The sequence below is a fragment of the Bombina bombina genome, chromosome 8 (assembly GCF_027579735.1).
Source record: "Bombina bombina isolate aBomBom1 chromosome 8, aBomBom1.pri, whole genome shotgun sequence".
NCBI lineage: Eukaryota > Metazoa > Chordata > Amphibia > Anura > Bombinatoridae > Bombina > Bombina bombina.
The window spans coordinates 51,789,075-51,810,639 of record NC_069506.1 but is presented as its reverse complement, the minus strand read 5'-3'; the positions used below and the strand labels follow the sequence as shown (position 1 = coordinate 51,810,639).

The 21,565-nt window shown below is 38.9% G+C and overlaps 1 protein-coding gene across 1 annotated transcript in view; it reads left to right on the top strand.

The window, feature by feature from the left end:
* Positions 1-21,251, top strand: part of LOC128638427 (myo-inositol 2-dehydrogenase) — a 94,977-nt gene extending 73,726 nt beyond the window's left edge. The window contains exons 7-10 of the mRNA XM_053690372.1: positions 6,209-6,316; positions 8,449-8,567; positions 12,071-12,227; positions 18,460-21,251. Coding sequence (XP_053546347.1) covers positions 6,209-6,316; positions 8,449-8,567; positions 12,071-12,227; positions 18,460-18,608 — 533 coding nt within the window. The 3' untranslated portion in view covers positions 18,609-21,251. The remainder of the gene's footprint in view (positions 1-6,208; positions 6,317-8,448; positions 8,568-12,070; positions 12,228-18,459) is intronic.
* The last annotated feature ends 314 nt before the right edge of the window (positions 21,252-21,565 follow it).

Sequence of the window (21,565 nt, the reverse complement as noted above, 5' to 3'; positions counted from 1 at the left end):
GAGAGTCCACGGCTTAATTCCTTACTGTTGGAAAATACAACACCTGGCCACCAGGAGGAGGCAAAGACACCCAAGCCAAAGGCTTAAATATCCCTCCCACTTCCTCATTACCTCAGTCATTCTTTGCCTTTCGTAGCATTAGGAGGTGGCAGAGAAGTGTTATATTCAAAGAGTCCTGAAAAAAGGGTATCTGCCCTTTGAGATAGGACTGGAGTTTTAAGTAGTCATGTCAACCTCTCAGTGAGAGTATTGATGAAAGTTAGAGTCTGGAGATGCAGGGAAAGATTTTCTGCGAAACTATCCAGACTACTGCTAACAGCTCCTAAGCAATCAGTGTTGATGAGTTTTACTGCCTGCCAAGTCCATGTCAGGAGTGCTGCTATTAGACTGTTATACTTGAGAGGCTGTGTTCTGTTCCACAGCATGGATCCTGGAGGTAATATTGTTTAAATTTTTACACATCAAATGCTATAACAAGGTCACAGTGTGGCTCCTTTATACCTTGATAGGATCCAGGGTTAATATCCTCTGAAGGGCGTTTATTGAACTGTTGGGACCAATGTATTATTTATTTACATGCTGCTTTGTGTGATTTTTTTTCCTGGGCTGATTAGACTGTGTGTTTTTGGCTTGAACAAACAGATTTCACTCTTAAGTTTCACTTTCGTTTTTGAAAGTGTTGCACAGCTCCTATTACTTGCTGTACTTGTAATAACAGGTCTATGTTCATTTCCTCCATTCCGGCTGAGACTTGAACCTGAGGAGAGCGTTTCCTCTGTTAACTGTCTGTGTCTAGGAGGTGGTGAGTGCCCCAGTCATTGGGAGTATAAAGGTGCGGTTTTCTATAATCAAAAACGTTTTTATTTGTGTCCTTCTGTGGGTATAACCTGAGCTATGAAGGACTCTGACATGTTAGAAGGTACTTCTTCAGTACTAAATCATACCTGTTTATATTGTGAGGAGGCAGTGGTTTTCCCGCCCACTCAATTATGTTCAACATGCCTTAAGACCGTTATAAAGTCTAAGTAGGGAAACAAGCCTGCTAAGGCTCTTAGTCCCTTTGAGCCCTCTACCTCTCAGGACTCGGCATCCAGTGAGATTACTACCCTTGATACATTATCCACTCCACATGCAGTTCCCCTGTAGCACATCAACTCCTCCATCCGGAGGGGGCCTTCTTCCTGCGAACTTTGTTGCGCAGTTACAAACGGCTGTGTCTGCGCCCCTCAGTGCATTACCTAGCTCTAACAAATGCAAGAGATAGATTAAACAGAGCTCTCTTGACCCGAAGTCATCTAAATATTTATCGGATTTAGCTATTATGTCCCAGTTATCTGAAGATGAGTTAACCTCTGTAGCTTCAGAGGGGGAACTTTCTGGGTCGGAGTCCTTAGCGTCTAAGCCTCCTGCTGCGGAGGAACCTTTCTTTAGATTTAAAATTGAGCACTTGCATTTTTAGAAGTTCCAAAGGCCGCGCTGCCTGAAGAACCTATGATACCTAAATTAGATAGAGTTTACGAAGACAGGAAAGTTCCTTTGACTTTTCCTGTGCCAGTAAAGATGGCGAACATTATTACGAATGAATGGGAAAGAATTGGTTCTCTCAACTGGATTTGGGGGCTCCATTTTTAAGGTAGATGGTGCTATCTCTACGCTTGCCAAATGTACTACTATACATCTTGAGGATAGTTCTTTGTTCAGAGAGCCGATGGATAAGAAAATGGAAACCTTTCTGAGAAAGATGTTTCAACATACAGGATTTTTGTTTCAACCGGCGGCTGCAGTTGCCGTGGTTGCCAGAGCAGCTACCCACTGGTGCGACTCTTTCTCAAAACTCATTGAGGTGGAGTCTCCCTTCGAGGATATTCAAGACAGAATTAAAGCTCTGAGAATTGCTCATTCTTTTATCTGTGATGCGAACATGCAAATTATTTACCTAAATGCAAAGGCCTCTGGCTTTGCAGTCCTAGCCCGGCGGGCGCTCTGGTTGAATTCTTGGTCTGCGGGATATGACTTCTAAGTCCAGAATCCTTTCTCTTCCCTTCAAGGGAAAGATTTTATTTGGTCCAGGCCAGGACTCCATTATTTCTACGGTTACCGGAGGCAAGGGTGCCTTCCTACCGCAAGATAAGAAGAACAAGTCTAAGGGACGACAATCTTCTAATTTTCATTCCTTTTGTTCTGACAAATCCAAACAAACAATCCTCCTCCAAGCCCGAGCAACCCAAGAGTACTTGGAAGCCAGCTCAGTCCTGGAATAAATCCAAGCAGAATAAGAAGCCCGCTCAAAAAAAAATAGGCATGAAGGGGCGGCCCCTGATCAGGGATCGGTTCATGTAAGGGACAGATTTTCTCTTTTTTCAGACGCCTGGTTCAAGGACATCCTGGAGGTTGTATCTCAGGGATACAAGATAGGCATCAAATCTCATCCACCAAGGGGCAGATTCCTTCTCTCAAATCTGTCTACCAGGCCAGAAAAGCGGGATGCCTTTCTATGGTGCGTTTTCGGGATCTATCCTCCTTAGGAGTTGTTGTCTCGGTGCCTATTGAAGAAAGAGTTTTGGGGTTTTATTCAAACCTGTTCGTGGTCCCAAAGAAGGAGGGAACTTTCTGCCCAACTCTGACCTAAAGTGCTTAAACAAATTTCTCAGTGTCCCTTCCTTCAAGATGGAGACGATAAGGTCCATCCTTCCTTTAATTCAGGAAGGCTAGTTTATGACCACTATAGATCTGAAGGACGCTTACCTTCATGTTCCAATCCACAGAGAACACTTTCAGTTCCTGAGGTTTACATTCCTGGACCAGCACTTCCAGTTCATTGCCCTTCCGTTTGGCCTAGCTACTGCTCCAAGAATCTTTACGAAGGTTCCTGGGGGCTCTTCTAGCCGTTGCCAGAACTCAGGGTATTGCAGTAGCCCCATACTTGGACGATATTCTGGTGCAAGCACCATCCTTTTCGTCTTGTGGAAGAATTCTGTGAGTCCCTTCTCAGTCTTCTTCGATCACATGGATGGAAGATAAACTTGGAAAAGAGTTCTCTTATCCCAAGTACCAGGGTGGAATTCCTGGGTACTATAATAGACTCCATATCCATGAGGATATTTCTAACAGACCAGAGACGTTGCAAGCTAACTTTGGCATATCTTGCCCTCCGGACCTCCTTGAGTCCCTCTGTGGCTCAGTGTATGGAGGTGATTGGTCTCATGGTGGCCTGTATGGACATCATTCCTTTTGCCAGGTTCCGTCTCAGACCTTTACAACTGTGCATGCTGAGGCAGTGGAACGGCGATCACTCAGATCTGTCTCAACAGATTGTATTAGACAGCCGGTCAAGAGAATCGCTCTCATGGTGGCTGTGTCCAGATCATCTGTCCCGAGGAACATGCTTCTTAAGACCATTCTGGGAGTTTGTGACTACAGACGCAAGCCGATCTGGATAGGGAGCGGTTTGGGGTGCCAGGAAAGCACAGGGGGTGTGGACTCAGGAGGAGTCCTCCCTCCTGATCAATATTTTGGAACTACGGGCAATCTTCAAGGCCTTAAAGGCTTGGCCACTTCTGGGATCGTCCCAGTTTATCAGATTCCAATCAGACAATATAACCTTGGTGGCTTACATCAACCAGGGGGGAACGAGAAGTTTCTTGGCGATGAAGGAAGTATCTCACATTCTGGATGTGGACAACTGGGAGGCGGATTTTCTCAGCAGGCAATCCTTCCATCCAGGGGAATGGTCTCTCCATCCCGTGGTGTTTGCAGAGATATGCAGCAAGTGGGGGACACCGGAGATAGTTCTCATGGCGTCCCGTCTCAATACTAAGCTACCCAGGTACGGGTCGAGGGATCCCCAAGCGGATCTAATAGATGCACTAGCAGTGCTCTGGAGGTTCAAACTCATATATCGTTGTCTTCCATTACCACTTCTTTCTCGAGTGGTGGCCCGCATCAAGCAGAAGCGGGTATCAGTAATCCTGATTGCTCCTTCGTGGCCGCGAAGGACCTGGTTCGCGGATCTAGTAGGGATGTCCTCATCTCCTCCGTGGAAGTTACCTTGTCGCAGAGACCTGCTGATACATGGTACGATTGTTCATTAAAATCTAGATTCTCTGAGGCTGACTGTGTGGAGATTGAACGAGAGGTTTCTCTGAGAGTGTCATTGATACTCTTATTCAAGCTCGTAAACCAGTTACTCATCGTATCTACCACAAGGTGTGGAGGACCTACTTATTCTGGTGTGAAGAGCGTGGGTTTTCCTGGCATAGAGTTAAGGTTAAAGTATATTCCAGCCTCCAAATTTCTTTAAAAGAACCTTTATTTCCACATAGGGTCCTCAGCAACAAACATACAACATTTCAAGCCTCAACAGGCTCTTAGTCATGTACATGACTAAGAGCCTGTTGAGGCTTGAAACGTTTTTTGTTTGTTGCTGAGGACCCTATGTGGAAATAAAGGTTATTTTAAAGAAATTTGGAGGCTGGAATATACTTTGTTCTTGGATTGTTTGGGACCTGGCAAGTCCTTTATTTCATGCCCCATTGAAAAAGAAAGACAAAGGTGTGCTGTTTTCCTAACTCCATGGGTGAACAGAGTTAAGGTTGCCAGGATCTTATCTTTTCTCCAGGATGGGCTGGATAAGGGCCTTTCTGCTAGTGCCCTGAGGGGACAGATTTCGGCCCTGTTGGTTTTATTGCACAAGAGACTGGCTGAGCTTCCAGACGTACAGTCCTTTGTTAAGGTTCTGATTAGCATCAGACCTGTGTTTAGATCTGGGGCTCCTCCTTGGAGCCTAAATCTTGTTCTTCGAGTTTTGCAACAGGTTCCTTTTGAGCCTCTGCATTCCGTTTACATTAAATTGTTATCTTGGAAGGTTCTCTTTTTATTGGCTATTGCCTCTGCGTGCAGAGTTTCTGAGGTCTCTGTTTTGCAATGTGAGCCCCCTTATCAGATTTTTCATGCAGATAAGGCAATTTTACGTACTAAATTAGGCTTTCTTCCTAAGGTTGTGTCAGATCGCAACATCAATCAGGAGATTATGGTTCCTTACTTGTGTCATAATCCTTCTTCATTGAAGGAACGCTTACTTCACAATTTGGATGTGGTTCATGCCTTGAAGTTCTATCTTCAGGCTACTAAGGAGTTTAGACAATCTTCCTCTTAGTTGTGTATTCGGGGAAGCGTAAGAGGCAGAAGGCTACTTCGACTTCTCTATCTTTTTGGTTAAGGAGTGTCATCCGCTTAGCTTATGAGATAGCGGGACATCGTCCTCCTGATAACGGCTCATTCCACTAGAGCAGTGGCTTCCTCTTGGGCCTTTAAGAACGAGACCTCTATGGATCAGATTTGTAAGGCGGCTACCTGGTCCTCATTACATAGCAGCTTTCGGGAGAAAAGTTTTGCAGGCTGTGGTGCCCTCAGAATAGGGTCCGCCTCTTCCTTTTTGTTCCCTCCTGTTATTCATTCAGTGTCCTCTGGAGCTTGAGTATAGTTTTCCCAACAGTATGGAATGAAGCCGTAGACTCTACCTATCTTAGGAAGGAAAACATTATTTATGCTTACCAGATCAATTTCTTTCCTTCCGTATAGGGAGAGTGCACGGCCCCCGCACGTTTTTTTCTTGTTTATGGGCGGTCCCTTATTATTTATTTTATTCTTCTGGCACCATTTATACCCTAATGTTTCTTCTACTTTTTCTTGTTCCCTCGGAAGAATGACTGTGGTAATGAGGAAGTGGGAGGGATATTTAAGCATTTGGCTGGGGTGGCCAGGTGTTGTATTTCCCAACAGTAAGGAATTAAGCCGTGGACTCTCCCTATCCGGAAGGAAAGGAATTTATCTGGTAAGCATAAATTATGTTTTTTATGGTGCTCGTTATATTGATTTTGAAAGTATGAAAGACTGATTTTTCCTGGCATTATTATACCTTTTGTAGCTAATAACTGTTTATTCTTCATGTTGTCTAGGCCCAGATAATATGCCAAACTTAACAGATTCACTTTAGTTACAAAATTACATTATTATCAAGCTTTATGTCCTGTTTAACTGCAGTATTTTCGCCTTTATGTTTTTCTAGTTTGTTACTCAAGTCTGGAATGCTTCAAAATGTATTCAGATTTTGAAAATTCTCCTTTCGTCTGTCTTTTACATATGGTCATTTTTACTCTCTTGATTTGTATACTAGAAACACAAAAATAATCACACGTTTGTTACGCAGGTGGAATTTTCTACGGCTCAGCTGTTTTTGATATCGACGTTGTCAGCTGGTTATTAGGAGAGAGTGCCCCAGATACAATATTCTCCCTGGGACATGCCTTCTGTCAAGGTACTTAAAGGGACAGTATACACCAATTTTATATAACTGCATGTAATAGACACTACTATAAAGAATAATATGCACAGATACGGATATAAAAATCCAGTATAAAATTGTTTAAAAACTTACTTAGAAGCCTCCAGTTTAGCACTGTTTAAAAGGTTACTGAAACACCCCCTGCAAGTGGGAAATATTAGACACTCCCCCTCCCCCTTCTTTTGCATATGAAAAGACCCTTTACACAAACAGAAACAAGCTGGACTAGGTATATGTTGGTATTCTCCTAAAACTTTGGGGCTTGGTTAGGAGTCTAAAAATCAGAGCAATGTTATTTAAAAATAAGCAAAACTATACCTTTTTTTAAAAAAAAAAAAACAACTACTTTATGGGCTATATAAATAGATCAGCTACAAAGCATTTATGCAAAGAAAAAACGAGTGTATAATGTCCCTTTAACTATAACAACAGGTTTGTTAGTTTCTCACACTCTAACATTCTGCAATTCACTTTAAATGGTCTCTAACTGGCCTCAGCAGAGATCAGAAACCAGGTAACAATATGGTGGTGCAAATAGCTTTGTAGACACTAAAATGTCACACTTTTTTCCTCCTCAATACTTAAAAAATATTAATGTAATTTTAAAAATATATCTATATACTTCATTATTTCCAGCATTTATTTAGTGATCAGTACCCCTTTAAATAAGTCACAATCGTAACTGGGGTTTAATAAATAAAAACATTTTTATGCATTACCTACGATTATTCAGAATTTGTAATATTTTTTGTAATATACTAAAATATGTCTCAGCAGTTTATAAGTTAACAAATATTTCAGTACATTAAACAACTAATAAAATTTTTTTTCTTAAATAAGTAATTCTAATATCATCTTAAATGTTAAATAAAAATAACATCTTCATACAGACTAAACCGAATAATGAATATAACATTTGTTTAGAATAAACATAGGGAATATATTCACATTGTTATATATGGCAGCAAACACTTAACTATTTACAGCTATAATAATAATACTGAAAATATAATAACATATGCGGCCCTCTGCATTAGCTTCTGCACCCCCTGGGACACGGCAAAACTAAGAATATGCGCCATAGATTTTGTGGCCCCCAGAAAAGGCAAAACTAAGAATATGCGCCATAGATTTTGTGGCCCCAGGAAAGGCAAAACTAAAAATTTGTTCTTTGGGGACTTCTTGTGGGTTGGAAAACAAGACAACGACAATTCAAACAGCTCTCTGGAAGGGAAAACAGCAGATAGTGGTACTAGGCACGGGCAAATATTTAGCATTTGTTATTTCGATATAGAAACATGCAGAATATTTCCATGGGATGCAGCATTTTGCTATTTTCGGAGCTAGATTTATTAGTGTAAAAGTTTAACATACAAATTTTTGGAATTGCACTTTTACGCTAATAAATCCGGGGCCAAAAATAGCCGTCTGCAAACATATTTATCATTTTGTTTCTATAATCAATAATGAACAACAAATGCTGACATTTTTGCCTGTGCCTATTGGGTACTCTGCAGCCTTAATCAAAACTGCCCTCTGTCACTGAACACTTATTTATTATATATACAATTATTATTTGTGTGTTTAATAGCCATGAGTTTATATTCGGCCCTTAAAGGGACATTAAACCCCAAATTTCATGATTCAGAAAGAGCATGCCATTTTAAACAACATTCCACATTACTTCTATTATCTAATTTGCTTTATTCTTTAGATATCCTTTTTTGAAGAAATAGCAATACACATGGGTGAGCCAATCACACAAGGCATCTATGTGCAACCACCAATCAGCAGCTACTAAGCCTATCTAGATATGATTTTTAGCCAATGATATCAAGAGAATGAAGCAAATTAGATAATAGAAGTAAATTAGAAAGTTGTTTAAAATTGTCTGCTCTTTCTAAATCATGAAAGAAAAAATTTAGGTTTTCATGTTCCTTTAAAACATTCTAAAATATTGATTTCTTGCCTCTATGTATTAAGAAGTTGTCCATCACTGATGTAAAATGTGTTATATACCAGATAAGAATATTACATTTTATATTTTTGTTGTTGTTGTTGTGTTTTTTTGTTTTTTTACTTCGTGTATTTCTCTGGTTGTGTAGATATGAGTGCCATGAAAGACGCAGATGCTGTTAACATAAGTATGAAGTTTCCGAGTGGAGCAATTGTGAATTTAGATATCAGCCAGCACTGTACAAAAAGCTGTGATCAAAGACTAGAGGTATTCTTTATAAGAATAACAACCTTATTATCTACTTTTCTGAAACACTTACATGTGGTTCCCAAAGTGGCTAGTACTGACCCCTAGGGGGGCGGTAAGATTACTAAGGGGAGGGGTTGGCGCTAAAAACATGAGATGTGAAATTGTTTACTGGGATTACCAAATGGGATTAACATAAGGTGCATCTGTAGGGAGGAGTTGAAAATGATGCCCTCCAAGGTTGAGGTTTGTAATTTCCATCTAAAGGGGAGGAGAGTCCACGGCTTCATTCATTACTTGTAGGAAATAAGAACCTGGCCACCAGGAGGAGGCAAAGACACCTCAGCCAAAGGCTTAAATACCTCCCCCACTTCCCTCTTCCCCCAGTCATTCTTTTCCTTTTGTCACAGGAGGTTGGCAGAGAAGTGTCGGAAAATTCGGGGAAGTCTCTTATGGAGGGTAGTACTCTTCGAAATGGGACTGGAGTTTTAAGTAATCCTGTCAGCCTCTCAGTGAGAGTATGGGTGAATGTTAGAGTCCGGAGATGCAGGGAGAGTCTTTCTGCGAAACCATCCCGAGTCTCTCCTCCCGATCAATATTCTGGAACTTCGAGCGATCTACAATGCTCTGAAGGCATGGCCTCTACTGGAGTCTTTCAGCTTCATCAGATTCTAGACAGACAACATTACCTCGGTGGCTTAGATCAACCACCAGGAGGGGCCTCTATGGAGCAGATTTGTAAGGCGGCTACCTGGTCCTCCTTACATACCTTACCTAAGGTTTTACAAATTTGACGTTTTTGCTTTGGCGGAAGCAGTTTTTGGGAGAAAGGCTTTACAGGCTGTGGTGCTCTCAGATCAGGGTCTGCCTTTTTTTTTTTTTTTTGCCCTCCCGTTTTTTCATTCAGTGTCCTCAAGAGCTTTGGTATTTGTTCCCACAAGTAATGAATGAAGATGTGGACTCTCCTCCCCTTTAGATGGAAAACATAAATTATGCTTACCTGATCATTTTATTTCCATCGAGGGGAGGAGAGTCCACGGCTCCCGCCCGTTGCTCCAGTGGGTGGACCTAAATTTAGTTTTTGTTCTTCTGGCACCATTTATACCCTGATATTTCTCCTACTGTTCCTTGTTCCCTCTGCAGAATGAGTGGGGGAGGTATTTAAGCCTTTGGCTGAGATGTCTTTGCCTCCTCCTGGTGGCCAGGTTCTTGTTTCCCACAAGTAATGAATGAAGCCGTGGACTCTCCTCCCCTCAATGGAAATAAAATGATCAGGTAAGCATAATTTATGTTTTTCTGTGTTTTAACATAGATGTGTAAAGCAAAACAACTTTTTCGCTCTATTTGAAGTTCTACAGCTCTTTTTATTTATGATAGTTTGGGTTAATCAGCAATTTACACTCTCTCTGACTTGCAATAGTTTGCATCCACTTGTAGGGGACGCTCACATTCTTTGTTTTATCTGTACGTTAACCTGTATTGTTAACATTAACTGCACAGCGGGGAATTACTGTGTAGTAGCAGAAAACGCAGAAAAGCCCTGTTTTGCTTGTCTCAGTGGCTTTACACACAGTCACCTGTCAATGGTTTTGCAGTCTGATGCCATCGAAAATAATCTTTGTACTGTGCACGACATAACACTTTGGTAACTAGAAAACACTTTCTATAAAATTAGTTTATTGGTACAGAAGACAATTTGTCTTCTCCTAAGTGACATGAAACTAGGTTTTGGGATACTGTTATCACTTCATCAAGGGCAGGGTACTCCTAATCAAAGACTGTGTCCCTCTAAGTAGTAGCAATGCATTATGTCTTTAACTATGTATTTGACCCCTTTGTGGCGGTTATACACAGCTACCAAATAATAAAATGCTGTAACAAATTAGAGCATTTTATTATTGTACTAACATGTCTCTTTAACCCCTGGCACCATTTGGACATAAGTACTACATTACACAGTAGTTTGCTCAGTGTACTATGTTGTTGTAGTATCTACGTCAAACACAGAGGCGCATGCTGTGGTCGCTGTTAGCTTAGTCAGTGAAGACTGCAGCTGGGGGCAGAATGCATCTGGCTTCATATGTTAAGGGAGCACTCATCGTGCCCAGCAGAGGAGGGGGGGGGGGAGGAGCAGAGTTCCCTACACTACGAGGTTGGCAAGAGGGAGGGAGGAGCCCTAAACTATGGCACAAAATAGGGGGGAAGGGAGGACCCTATGCTACAGAAAAATGGATCTTGGAGGGTGGCCGCTACACTACATAAAAAAAAATATAACTATAAAAGAAAAAAATTAAAGAAAAAAAAAAGTTAAAAAATTGTAGCAAATATGGCGGATAGCAGATTTAGTGGGGGGGGGGTAAGAGAGCTGTTGCGGGGGAATCAGGGAAGTGAGATGGTGAGGAGGGACCCCTACACTACGGAAATATATGCATACTGGTAGACTGTCTGCCGGTACTTAAGATGGTGTTGACCGGTGTGGGGGGAAGAGAGAGGTGTTTGGGAGGGATCAGAGTGTGGGAGGTGTCACATAGGAGGGTAATCTTTACACTACAGCAAAAATTAACTTTGCAAGCTAATTGATTAACCCCTTCACTGCCAGAAATGTCAGAAGCAGCTGCAATTGGCAACCTACTAATTGCAAATCCATGCATGTCTGCTGTTTCTGAACAAAGGGGACCCCAGAAAAGCTTTTACAACCAATTTTCTTATGACTGCAGGAGTTGTGTGTAAATAATTTCTGTGTGAAACCCAAACTTTTTAAAAAAGTAACAATATTTGGAAGCCAAATAGTGGCATGAAATATACCAATATGAAGATCAATACCTTTGGTTGTTTACTTTAAAAATATATATAGTTTTCATAGGTAAATTAAAAAAAACAAAGGCTCTATTTAAAGGGACACTGAATCCAAATTTTTTTCTTTCGTGATTCAGATAGAGCATGCAATTTTAAGCAACTTTTTAATTTACTCCTATTGTCAAATTTTCTTCATTCTCCTGGTATGTTTATTTGAAAAGCAAGAATGTAAGTTTAGATGCCGGCCAATTTTTGGTGATCAGCCTGGGTTGTCCTTGCTGATTGGACAACACCAATAAACAAGTGCTGTCCATGGTTCTGAACCAACAATTTGCTGGCTCATTAGCATAGATGCCTTCCTTTTCAAATAAAGATGGCAAGAGAACGAAGAAAAATTGATAGTGGAAGTAAATTAGAAAGTTGCTTAAAATTACATCCTCTATCTGAATCATGAAAGAAAAAAATTGGGCTCAGTGTCCCTTTAATTTTTTAAAAAATATGCTAACAATTCTCCAGTACTTTTAGCAAGTTTTGCTCTGAAATTCCCGGTAGCAAAGGGGTTAATATTATTGCATTTTAATAGTAATCTTTTTGATGTTCTACAGTTCTAGTAGCATAACCTCTGTGTGTGTGTGTGTGTGTGTGTGTGTGTGCGTTTTTTATTTTATTTTTTAAATAAATGTGCATTTTGCATAAAAATAAAACTGCTTTCCCTTTAAATTCTTCAGGTACATGGTTCTCAAGGCTCGTTACGTATTGATAATCAGAACTGTCTGGGTATTGTAGAGAATGGTACATCATTGCCATTATATTCACAAACACATGAGGAAAGGTACCGGAATGCATATATAGAACTTTTTCGTCATTTTCTTCGAACAATCAAAGGTTGGTAATTTTATTTAAAAAAAAAAAAAGTTTAAAAAATAAATAAATTCCCTTTACATAATTGTGAAAGAAGAGAGAGAGACCCACATGGTATATATATGTAAATAAAAAGAATATATCAGCTTCCAAGTTTCTTGAATAAAACGGGACCTTAAAACACAATAGGACATTTCATGCCATAACACGGTCCTTAGTCTGATTTACTGTTAAGAATTGGCAATCCTATTCCGTGCACCACTGTTGTAAAGCGCTGTATTGACTGATATATTTTTGATAGTTATACTTTTCCACTACTGAACACTATCAACAATGGCTTTATTCTTGTAGCTTAAAAGGACATGAAACCCAAAAATGTTCGTTCATGATTCAGTTAGAGAATACAATTTTAAACAACTTTCTAATTTACTCCTATTATCTAATTTGTTTCATTCTCTTGGTATCATTTGTTGAAGGAGCAGCAATGCACTCTTGGTTTCTAACTGAACACATGGGTGAGCCAATCACGATCGATATATATGCAGCCACCAATCAACAGCTAGAACCTAGGTTCTCTGCTTCTTTGAGCATGCCTAGATAAACCTTTCAGCAAAGGATAACAAGAGAAGGAAGCAAATTAAATAATAGAAGTAAATTGGAAAGTTATTTAAAGTGAATGTCAATTTTAGCAGCCTGTAATGCGAATACTGATAGATAAACGATGAATTAGTATAATCCTCAAGTTTTTTTGTTTAATTTATAGTTTATATAATTTTTTTATTACCTTTCTGAAGTCCGTTTTCACTAGGACTCCTCCCAGCCGCAACTTTCTATTTTGGAGCATAGTGACGTATAGAGCGGTCCCACCCGCTCTATACGTATCTCTGAAGCGCGCGCCCGTTGATCGTTGGATCTGCGTATGTGCAAAATTCCGACACGGTTTACTCACAACATAGTATTCATAGAATACTTTCAGCGTTCGCAGCAGCAGACTTTTGATAGTTGGCAATTATTGTAATTGCGATCATTGAGAATAACTCTACCTATATTTCTAATGTATATTTATCTGTTTCCGATTCTGGGGCTACAGAGCATGCGCGGCGAGTGAACGCGCATAAAAACTGAATAAGCGAAATCGGCTTGAGCGCATGTGCATTAGACGTGTGTGACGTTGTAAAAAAAGGGTTGAACCCCCTGGGGGGAAAGTTAAGTGGATAATGAAGGTTTAAAAATATGTCAATCAAAGTGCAAATATGGCGGGCGGACGATCGGAGCTACGAACAAGCATATTAAAAGGTAGAATTGGGCGAAAATAAACTGTTTTATATAAAATAAAAAATAGGAATTATGTGGCGTTACTGACTTGACATTCACTTTAAATTGTATTCTCTATCTGAATAATGAAAGAAAATGTTGTGTTTCATGTCCCTTTAATGTATAGTATCCGGATGTATTATGCCAGTGTAATTAATTTATTAGACGAGGATTAAATTCATATACAAAAAAACACTCCAATAAAACTAATACAAATTAGTAATAGACACATGCAATACAAAGTTCATATGTTTTTATAAAGTAAAATAAAAGTTCATCTCCCTTTGGTGATACAAAACAGTTCCAATCTAGAGAGCTGCAAGACGAGGTATCCTTGTCACCAGTATGCAAGTGGATAAACCAGTAAGGTATATATTCTTACCTACACCGGTATTATCCTTTCTTTACACATGACCCAGTCTATGTAGTCCTCCAGCTGTCACTGTAATCACCCAACCGGCACATGAACGTCTTCCAACTCCCTTAAAGTTAACTCCCGTGTTCCTCTCAGTATGATACACTACGGAAGCCGGGAGTGGACACACGAGCAACGTGTTTCAGCTAATACTGCCTTTCTTGAGTTTGAAGATACCTCGTCTTGCAGCTCTCTGGATTGGAACTGTTTTGTATCACCAAAGGGACATGAACTTTTATTTTACTTTATAAGGCGTATGAACATTGTCTATTCCTAATTTGTATTAGTTTTATTGGTTTGTTTTCTGTATATGAATTTAATCTTTGTCTAATAAATTAATTATACTGGTATAATACAGCCGGATACTATACATTAACCCCTTAATGACCGGACCATTTTTCAATTTTCTTACCCTTAATGACAATGGCTATTTTTACATTTCTGCGGTGTTTGTGTTTAGCTGTAATTTTCCTCTTACTCATTTACTGTACCCACACATATTATATACCGTTTTTCTCACCACTAAATGGACTTTCTACCATTATTTTCATCATGTCTTATAATTTACTACAAAAAAAATAATAAAATATGAGGAAAAAATGGAAAAAAACACACTTTTTCTAACTTTGACCCCCAAAATCTGTTACACATCTACAATCACCAAAAAACACCCATGCTAAATAGTTTCTAAATTTTGTCCTGAGTTTAGAAATACCCAATGTTTACAAGTTCTTTGCTTTTTTTGCAAGTTATGGGGCAATAAATACAAGTAGCACTTCGCTATTTCCAAACCACTTTTTTTCAAAATTAGCGATAGTTACATTGGAACCCTGATATCTGGCAGAAAGTCTGCCAGTACTAAATAAAAGGAGTTTTTTTTTTTTTTTTATAAAAAAAATAAAATATTTTAGCTGTGATGGACTCCTGCCTTAGCCCCAACCTCCATGATCCCCCCCCCCAGCTCTCTAACCCTCCCCCTATCTAATTGTGGCCATCTTGGGTACTGGCAGCTGTCTGCCAGTACCCAATTTGCCCCAAAAACAAAAGTACTTTTTGCTCTTTTGCTTTTTTTTATGTTTTCTGTAGTGTAGCATCCCCCCACAATACCCCTATCCCCCTCCCCCTCCCAGATCCTTTTATATTATTTTTTTTAAAAAATCTTTCCCCCCCCCCCCTCTTCCCTCCTCATTGGTGTCAGTGGCCAGATAATGCGCGCGCACGCGCGCCCCCCGCATACTCCCGGCACCCGGCGTGCACATTGCACTTCTAGGAACCAGATGCCGGGTAGCGATGGGCCGCCCACCCGCCTCCCTGTTACGCTCCCACCCACCAACGAACCGGCACCATCGCTACCGGTGCAGAGAGGGCCACAGAGTCTTCTAAAAAGGTATTGCAGGATGCCTCCATATTGAGGCATCACTGCAATACCCTGAGAGCTGCTGGAAGCGATTGCGATCGCTTCCAGCACTCTCTTAGACAACTGATGTACCAGGTACGTCCATTGTCATTAACTGCTTGTTAATGCATGACGTACCTGGTACGTCAGTTGTCATTAAGGGGTTAAAGGGATATGAAACCCAATTTTTTTCTTTCATGATTCAGATAGAGCATGCAAGTTTAAGCAACTTTCTAATTTACTCCTATTATCATTTTTTCTTGGTTTCTGGCTGAATACATGGGGGAACCAATGACAATCGGTATATATATGCAGCCACCAATCAGCAGCTAGAACCTAGATTCTCTGCTGCTCCTAAACTTACCTAGATAAACCTTTCAGCAAAGGATAACAAAAGAATGAAGCAAATTAAATAATAGAAGTCATTTGGAAAGATGTTTCAAATTGTATTCTGTATCTGAATCATGAAAGAAAAAATTTGGGTTTCATGTCCCTTTAAGTTACAAGAATAGTGCCACTGTTGATATTTTCCACTTTTTACTAGTGGAAAGTATAACTATTTTCAAAAGTATTTTTCTATGTAGGTTGCTTGAGGATTCCTTCACGTATAGTAAGTTTAGAGCGCAGTGACAACAAAATAAACCTATTGACTGATATGTTACATGGTATATACAGATAGTCTTGAGGTCACACCTAGGTTACGTTCCAGAAGATATAGTTGCACAAAGAATCTGTGTAAAATGAACCTACTTATATAATGTAAAAATACAATTTCTAAGTTAATGAAAAAAGGTGAGACCCCCCCAAGACCGTTTGTCTTTTTAAAGCAATAAATAACTAAAGAGACTTTATAATTTCCTAGACGATAGCTGGGTACGTTGCCGTCAGATGGACAGTGAGGTCACCCTCAGAAAGAAGAAATTATCATAAAAACGCATTGCTTTTCAGACCAAAAACATGCATTTCAAACAGAATCTTCAACAAAGAATACGATGAGAACAAATAATTTAAGGACATTTTTAAAAAAAAAATTATTTTTTTTATTAATCTCTTAAGTGTGTCATCATTCCAGGGGATTTACTTGCTAGATATAAGGTGGCCAAGCTACACGGGGGTGGTGATGTCACCAAATACCAGAAAACCCCCCAGAGTTTTCGCGCTACTACAAGGAGATGGATGGGGGGTAAATGTACAAACCCCTCAATCTCAGCTCCCTTAAAGGGACACTAAACCCAACATTTTTCTTTCTTGATTCAGGTAGAGAATACAATTTTAAACATTCCAATTTACGTCTATTAGCTAATTTGCTTCATTATTTAGATATCCTTTGTTGAAGAAATAGCAATGCACACGGGTCAGCCAATCACATGAGGCATCTATGTGCAGCCACCAATTGGCAGCAATTGAGCCTATCTAGATATGCTTTTCAGCAAAGGATATCAAGACAATAAAGCAAATTGGCTAATAGAAGTAAATTAGAAAGTTGTTTAAAATTGCATGCTCTTTCTAATTCATGAAAGAAAAAATGCTGGTTTCATGTCCCTTTAAGTCCTAGAAACCCAAACTCACCACCTGCTCTTTCTTGGTTGTATAAAGTTTAAGCTTTATTTTTAATGAGAAGGTCTCTAGGCCCTTATAACGTCATCAAAAAGACATAAAAACCCTTTATTTTAAAGTCCAGAAGCTCCTCTTTAAAGGGACTTGAAACCCAACATTTTTCTTTCATAATTCAGATAGAGAATACAATTTTTAAAAACTTTCCAATTTACTTCTATTATCAAATTTGCTTCATTCTTTTGTTATTCTTTGTTGAAGAGATATCTGGATAGGTAGCGTGCACACGCCTGGAGCTCTACATGACAGGAAATAGTGCTGCCATCTAGTGGTCTTGATAATGTACAACATTTTTTCAAAACTTCTGCTATATAGTACAGCAGACACTTACATTCCTGCTTTTCAACAAAGGATAACAAGAAAACGACAAACGTTTTATAATAGAAGTAAATGGGAAAGTTATTTAAAATTGTATGCTCTGTCTGAATCATGAAAAGAAAAATTTGAGGTTTTATGTCCCTTTAAAATAAAGCAGATCAAAGTTATTTTAATATTTAAAAGTCCCTTATTTATATGAGGATAAACCATTCTTTTGACTGTAGAGTTAAAGGGACATGATAAACAAATGTTGAAACTTGAAAGTGATGCAGCATAGCTGTAAAAAGCTGGCTAGAAAATAACACCTGAACATCTCTATGTAAAAAAGAAAGACATTTACTTAAAAATGTCCTAAGTATTCAAACCCCATTGTAAAGGACTTTAAGCAGCAAATCAGTATGCCTGTCCCAGGACAGGCAAGGGAGCGAGCCTCATGCACACTCAGTAATTTCCTTATTCAGTTTAAGGAAGTTTACTATGAAATCTCATGAGATTACAGTAAAAGATTTCATGACCTCATCACTGCTGATGCTGATTGGCTGCTGTTCATTTCTTTATTTTTTTTTTACCTGCAGCTGAGCAACAGCTGAGTATAACTTTTTACACAGAACTTACTCTGTTGAGCTGAGGAAATTGTGAGGTAAAATATATTTTTTTACATAGAGATGCTCAGGTGATATTTTCTTGCCAGCTTTTTGCAGTTATACTGCATCAGTTTCAAGTGATTTAGCATATGAGTATTATGTCCCTAAGAATACAAAAAAAAACACTCACAATATTGTTTACAACCTTTTTATTAAAATTATAATAAAAATATGCACTTTTTCACACTTCTTGTAGATTTCTCACGTCATGATATACACATGAAATAATGGTATGAGAAATAAATAAACAAAACAATATATATGTTTGGGTTTCAAACTGAAACTTGACCTAAAGTAGGGTTTACATCTGAGCAGCATCTATAAACTCCAAAACAGCTCAACAGCTCATACCTGAACCATGAGAGACAAAAATTGGGTTTCATGTCCGTTTAAAAGTGTAAAAACAAGATTTACATTTTCACTTTTTTGGCAGCTAAAATACGGTCTGTTAGTTCATCATACAGAGCACTGCAGAGATTGTGGTTGTGATGTCTCTTTATTTGTAGACCTGTGTGGGAAAAAAAAAAGAATACTAATATTCTGTTTGTCTTGTAGGAAAAGAGCAGCCCTCCGTCACTAAAGAGCAGTATGTTTGTGCCGTCCAGGTAGCAGCGGCAGCTGATCAGTCGTGGCAAAGCGGGTCAGCTGTAGACTTGCGCAATGAGGCACTGGGGGCCTCTATTATCAAGACTGAAATCATATGATCTCTAGAAAGATCACAGAGACGCTCTGTAGGAAATTATTTTACCTTTGCAGAGTTTTTTTATTATTATTATTTTGTGCTGTCATTTTGCAGATCTTCCCTTTACTGGCTTCCAAAAACTGTTTGGCACTTGCCTCATTCTTCCTGTTTTTTTCACTTAATGAGCAACCTTACAAGTATTTTTTTCTTTTGATGGGGACATGAAGAATTATTTGTGACTGAGTGAAAGCACAAGGACCAAAACCAACTTGGATCATCCTCAAGGATAAACAGATTGCTCATCATTCGTCCTTTTCTTTTTAATCTCTAATTTATTTTTCTTCAAGTTTTGCCTTTCAGATTGGCTGTTGTTACTAATATTAGTAAATCTTTTTGGTTTATCCAGAAATGGATATTTATTGGTTTATATGCTGGACTACACGTCACTGCTTGTACAGTATATTGTAATATTCAGCCATAAATCAGGAAGGCCCTGTTTACCTGTATGTTTAACTCCGGACAGGATCTATCAGTATACATCATTTTGCCTGAAGACACAGCTCAGGAAAAGAAAAAAAAAAGGGATCCAATTGCCACTTCATCTCTGATTTACAATATAAAGTACAACCGTCCCTTTTTGGCATAAATTTCTTTCACAGAGATCGGGGGGAGATCAATTGACAGATGTCAGTTCAGCAGATTTGCTCAATAATGAAGAAAGGAAAATCTTTCCTTAACTAGAAAAGTACATGAGTCATATACAAGAATCTAAGGCTTTGGCACATACAATGTAAGGTAGCCAGTGTACATCAGAGAGATGTGTCAGAAATACAGTGATGTTAAAGGGACATTTCAAGGCAAAAGGTACATGATCTAATTTAATAGGGGCATTTTATTTATGTATTACTTACCCTACATAACTGTGTCTTTAAAGGGTTAAAAAAAAAACAAGATAAAGTACAGTTTGGTAGCTACAAACATTGGACCTCCCAAGAAGAACATGGCTGTTGAGCCAATCAGAAGCTGCAGTTGCGTGACTTCCAATCAACTGCCGTATTCTTCTCAAAAGCTGCAATGCTTTTAGCTCCAGTAGAGCGTTTTACTTATGTGCTTAAATCCTACAAAAATGGTTAAACACAAATGTAGGGTCAGTAATGCAGACATTTATTTACAAGCTTCAATAAATTAGAACATTTAGTGTTTGCGTTGGAATATCCCTTTAAAAACGTAGTGGCATCTTTCTGCAGGATAAAACGTGCATACTACAGGCATATAGATTAATTTATGTTGCCTGATTAACAACATGGGGTCTAATTATGAAGCAGCGGATGCTGCTTCCGACCCTCTCCGCTTTAGTTCTCACTGAAGCAGAAATTAAGAAGCAGCGGTCCTAAGATCGCGGCTCCTTAACTCGTCTGCCACCTCTGAGGTGGCGGACAGCAATCAGCCTGATCGAATACGATTGGGTTGATTGACACCCCCTGCTAGCGGCCGCAAATCTGCAGGGGGCGGTATTGCACCAGCACTTCACAAGAACTGTTGGTGCAATGATAAATGCCGACAGCATGCATTTATCGATGTGCGGCAGACATGATTCACTATAACGGATCAGGTCTGTCCGCACCTACATAAATAGACCCCTATATGTCTAATTTAATGAATTTTTACAGAATGGATTAATTTTATTTGGTACTACAGTTTAAATGTCTATATTTGTACATATAAGCTTTATGTTTTATTCTATGCATTTTAAAGACCAAAAAAACATTGTGTCTTAAAATATTTTTTTTGTTTGCTTAGGGTCAGAATGGCTTTATTTTGAACTTTTTGAAAGTTTTGCTTTAAATTTAGATTTGTGCAGTTCTGAAAAAATGCAAGGTGATTGCTCATACATTTCTGCATCTCTGTTAGTTTTAAATATGTTGGGCCAGATTACAAGTTGAGCGCAAAATATTGCTTACGTAAAAAGCGATATTTGCGCTAAACTGAGTAATACCAGCGCACGCAAATGTGTGCTGGTATTACAAGTGAGGTGCAATGCGAACATTGCACAGAAGCATTGCGCTCACGAGAGCGCCCTTCCATAGGCTCCAATGTTTGCCTTGTTCTCATGCAGTCAGACACGGCATGAGAACTAGTGCAGCGAAGGGCGTAGGTCATGCAGTGATGGGCAGCGATTTTAAATATATATGTATATGATTTTATACATGTATATCTATGTGTATATACACATATTAACATATGAATAAATATATATGTATATAAGCATATTCATATATATTTACAGGGAACACATAGTTCCCATAAACCGCAATGTAATGGCACTTTTCAGTGCTGTTTTTAACAACCCACACCTGCCATTTTTAACTCCTAAAATCTGCCTAGTGCAGTCATTTTTTTTTTCTCATAAACTAAAAAGAACCTTTTCTTTTGGGGGCATTTGGGGCACATTTAGAAAATTAACCAAAGATTTGATCTCTGGTTAATTTTCTGAGCGCTAATTGCTACCACAAATTTGTGGTAGCAATAACTAGCCACTTGAAATGGCTGGTTACTAATTGCACGCACGATAAATTAGCGCTCCACTTGTAATCTAGCCCATTATTATCAGGAAGAATATCATTTAAGTACACTTGTACTACAATAAATAGACATTTATAAATTATACAGCACTGTAATAAATCTGAGTCACATATTTATCTAATAGGCTGATTATTCCAATAATGTCACCAGTTTCGAAATATACCAACGTCACTAGAATTCCATTTTGACTATACTTATCTCCCATTACAAATATACCCCTTGTGACTTGTAAGTTAAAGGTTTTGACATTTTTTACATGAATCAAGCTAATGTGTCACTGATGTGAAATATTGACTGTGAGTTATTTTAATATACACTTAAAGGGACAGTAAAGTGAATGGACTGGATAGAGCATGACATTTTCAACCACTTTCCAATTTATTTATGTCGTCAATT